We start from the raw sequence: 2,826 nt of genomic DNA, 5'->3' as shown, positions 1-2,826 counted from the left end.
TACCCACTTTTGGCCCCCCCTCAGTGGACTTTGGTTACTGCCTGGCCACCCTTATAAAAATGTTCTAGCTCCGCCTCTGCTCTGCTCCCCTGTAGAAACCAAAATGGCCGAAGTGTTTGGTCTTTTTTTACCCCCTGTGTGTGTGTGTGTCAGTCATCTTGGTTTCACTGACTTTTTTTCCCACTGCAGTGATCAAGAAATGAGATTTTTCTGGATGGGATGATGCAATCGCTTCAACTAGAATGGAGTAAATATGCATAAGTGCCAAAATATCGAAGGCTTATAAATAGAAACAAAAAACCTTTTAAACAGAGCTGTAAACTGCAGTGATCACTATGCATTAAAGGGTTAAAATTGAGCTTCTTATAATGTCTAAAGCTTTGGGTCTTGTTTTATAACCAAAGCTCAGCTCTGTGTCTCTATGATGCTGGAGGCTCACAAACGGTTAACAAGCAGCTGACTTCCTGTTGAAATGAAATTACACTTAAAGGTGGAATCATGGATCTTCTTTTCAATTTAAAAAGCCTTTTTTGGTCAGAAGGGGAAATAAATGGGATCCGTGTGTCAAGATTAAAGGAGAATAAATACAAATAGATGCCTAACTTCCAGTTTTCTTCGTTTATTTGCATTTCCTGCTACTTCACAATAATGAACTCTTTTAGAAAGATGATATCAAGGCTACTGTAAAAAAAAAAAAAGAAAATAGCCACTGTTAAATATCAAACATTTTGCTCCAAATCAAAGAAAAGTTTAGGTTAAATTCAGTTTTTTGTTTTGTCTTTCTTATCCAAATGTTCTTTTAAAATGTTATAGATTATTTAATTTATAACTTTTATTTTTTATTTAATAATAAATAACCCTCCATATCTCTTTACTTTGTAAAGAAATCAAAACATTTCATGAATAAACAATGAAAGATAAATGCAGATCTTGGAAGTATAGAATGCCTCTACTTCTACGGCTGCAACTAATGATTACTTTGCAAATCTTTGAATATTTTTTTGATAAATCGATTAATAATCTTGTAGCCAAATGTTCCCTAAAGAAGACTTTTAATGAAATCAAACCGGGTGAAACTAAAACTTTTCCACTTGAGGAGTTCTGGATAGAACAGATTAACAGATGAAAACATATTTATTTTATTGTAAATGCAAAGTATTTATATATTTGTTTTATAATGTTGTAATAATTGCTGCTGTAAGTGGGTCGCTCTGTCAGCTGTGGACACGTTTTAGAGTCTCTTTACTCCAGTTAATGATTGATCGATTACTGATTGGCTGATTGATTATTTCATTAACCGGTCAATCGGATCTACCCTGGAGGCTGCTGGATCCCAGGTTGTTTTCAGGACGCTGGTGATTAAACTATCTGACAATAGGCAGGAGTTTTTAATCTAGAACATGTTGCAGCTAAATCCACACAGATATGAAAATAATATTTAAATAAAAACCCAACAAATGACTGAGGTTCAATTGGAGAGTCTCTAATAGGAGAACTGAAAGATGGGAAAACATCTATTTTTTCTGTGTTGCTGTGATGAAAGTGTTGCTCCACTGTGTGCGTTAGAGCAGGGATCAGGGCTCCATGTGTGTCTATGTGTCCATCTGCATTTGTGTCTCCATCTCTGAGAGTCTACCGAGTCCAGCCGAGCGTGCGCATTTGTTTGACAGGGAGAATAACAGCCCAAGTGCATTAGAGCCCAAACCACCACAGCTCCATTTTGTGAAATGCGCTCAGGATTTGAATGCGTCTTCCCAGAGGACTGGTGTGTCTCATGCAGCGTTATGTAATCTATTTTCAACTCCTCACTAAGGTTGTATGAAGTCACGCTGCGTTCAAGCATCCCCTCTTAACCAGCCATGTGATGCTGCAGCTCACTCTAGCTCAAACTGGGGGTTTAGTCTTTGCAACCAGCTTGTTTTCTACCCGTAAAAATAAAAAGAAGCTGAAAGAAACAAACATGGAGGCAGATAGAGCTTACCTTTTTACAGAGGACCAGCTGGTGATCAAAGAGGAAGAAGATCCGCTGCTGGCTGCGTCCGTACGGCTGATAGATCCATGACAACTCCCCGGTGTAGATAAGCTCAGAGCTCCTGTCCAAGATATCGTCTCCCTGGATACGATCACAGAGAATCCTAACTAATTAAAAACACATTGGTGCGGCGCACACTTACTGTCACTTTACTAATAATGGCAACAATTTCTCAGCCGTTGAAAAGTTATGTAATGATTTTTAGGGAATTCTCAGAATTCTGAGAAATCATCGGTAATAAAGTAGAAGCAACCATCTGGGTTTGTCTTACCGCAGTGCTCACTAATGATCATTGTTTACATTATTTCTATTGTCACGTAAAGCCTGATCTTTTAGACATTTATTAGGTTACTTCCTCATAATAAGTGGTTCAGTTCCAGTGCAGCAATGCAGCAACGCAGCAACGCAGCAACGCAGCAACGCAGCAACGCAGCAACGCAGCAACGCAGCAATGGCTCCAACAACCTCAGGGAGTCATGGAGTGAAAAACAAATTACCGCTTTAAATAACCTTTTAAATCTTCCATCAAAATCCTTCCTTTGGTTTAAAGGTCATTTAATGCCCGGACTGTGGTGCGGAAATCTGAGTTTTACTCTTTAGCTTAATGTCCCTGCCCTACTGGTTGCTGCGGACTGCAAGTCAGCCATTAATAATAAAAAATGTTTGGTTTTGTAGAAATATTTCCAATCGCAGGAACAAAGGAGCTAGATCAGACTCTGGGTGGTTATTTTATTAATGTTTTCCATATCTGAGGTAGACGGTGTCATATTGTAGCCTGGGTGCCATTCCGAACT

General features: G+C 38.7%; 1 protein-coding gene across 9 annotated transcripts in view; it reads right to left on the bottom strand.

Moving 5' to 3' along the window:
• arhgef9 (Cdc42 guanine nucleotide exchange factor 9) overlaps nt 1-2,826 on the bottom strand; it is a 94,616-nt gene that overhangs the window by 11,584 nt on the left and 80,206 nt on the right. For all 9 annotated transcript variants that reach the window (XM_015401196.1, XM_015401198.1, XM_015401200.1 and 6 more), the window contains one exon: nt 1,982-2,113. In XM_015401196.1, coding sequence (XP_015256682.1) covers nt 1,982-2,113 — 132 coding nt within the window. The remainder of the gene's footprint in view (nt 1-1,981; nt 2,114-2,826) is intronic.

Source organism: Cyprinodon variegatus, unplaced genomic scaffold (assembly GCF_000732505.1).
Source record: "Cyprinodon variegatus isolate N-32 unplaced genomic scaffold, C_variegatus-1.0 Scaffold1192, whole genome shotgun sequence".
Lineage (NCBI taxonomy): Eukaryota > Metazoa > Chordata > Actinopteri > Cyprinodontiformes > Cyprinodontidae > Cyprinodon > Cyprinodon variegatus.
The sequence above is the reverse complement of the archived record's forward strand: the minus strand, read 5'-3'. Positions and strand labels throughout refer to the sequence as shown.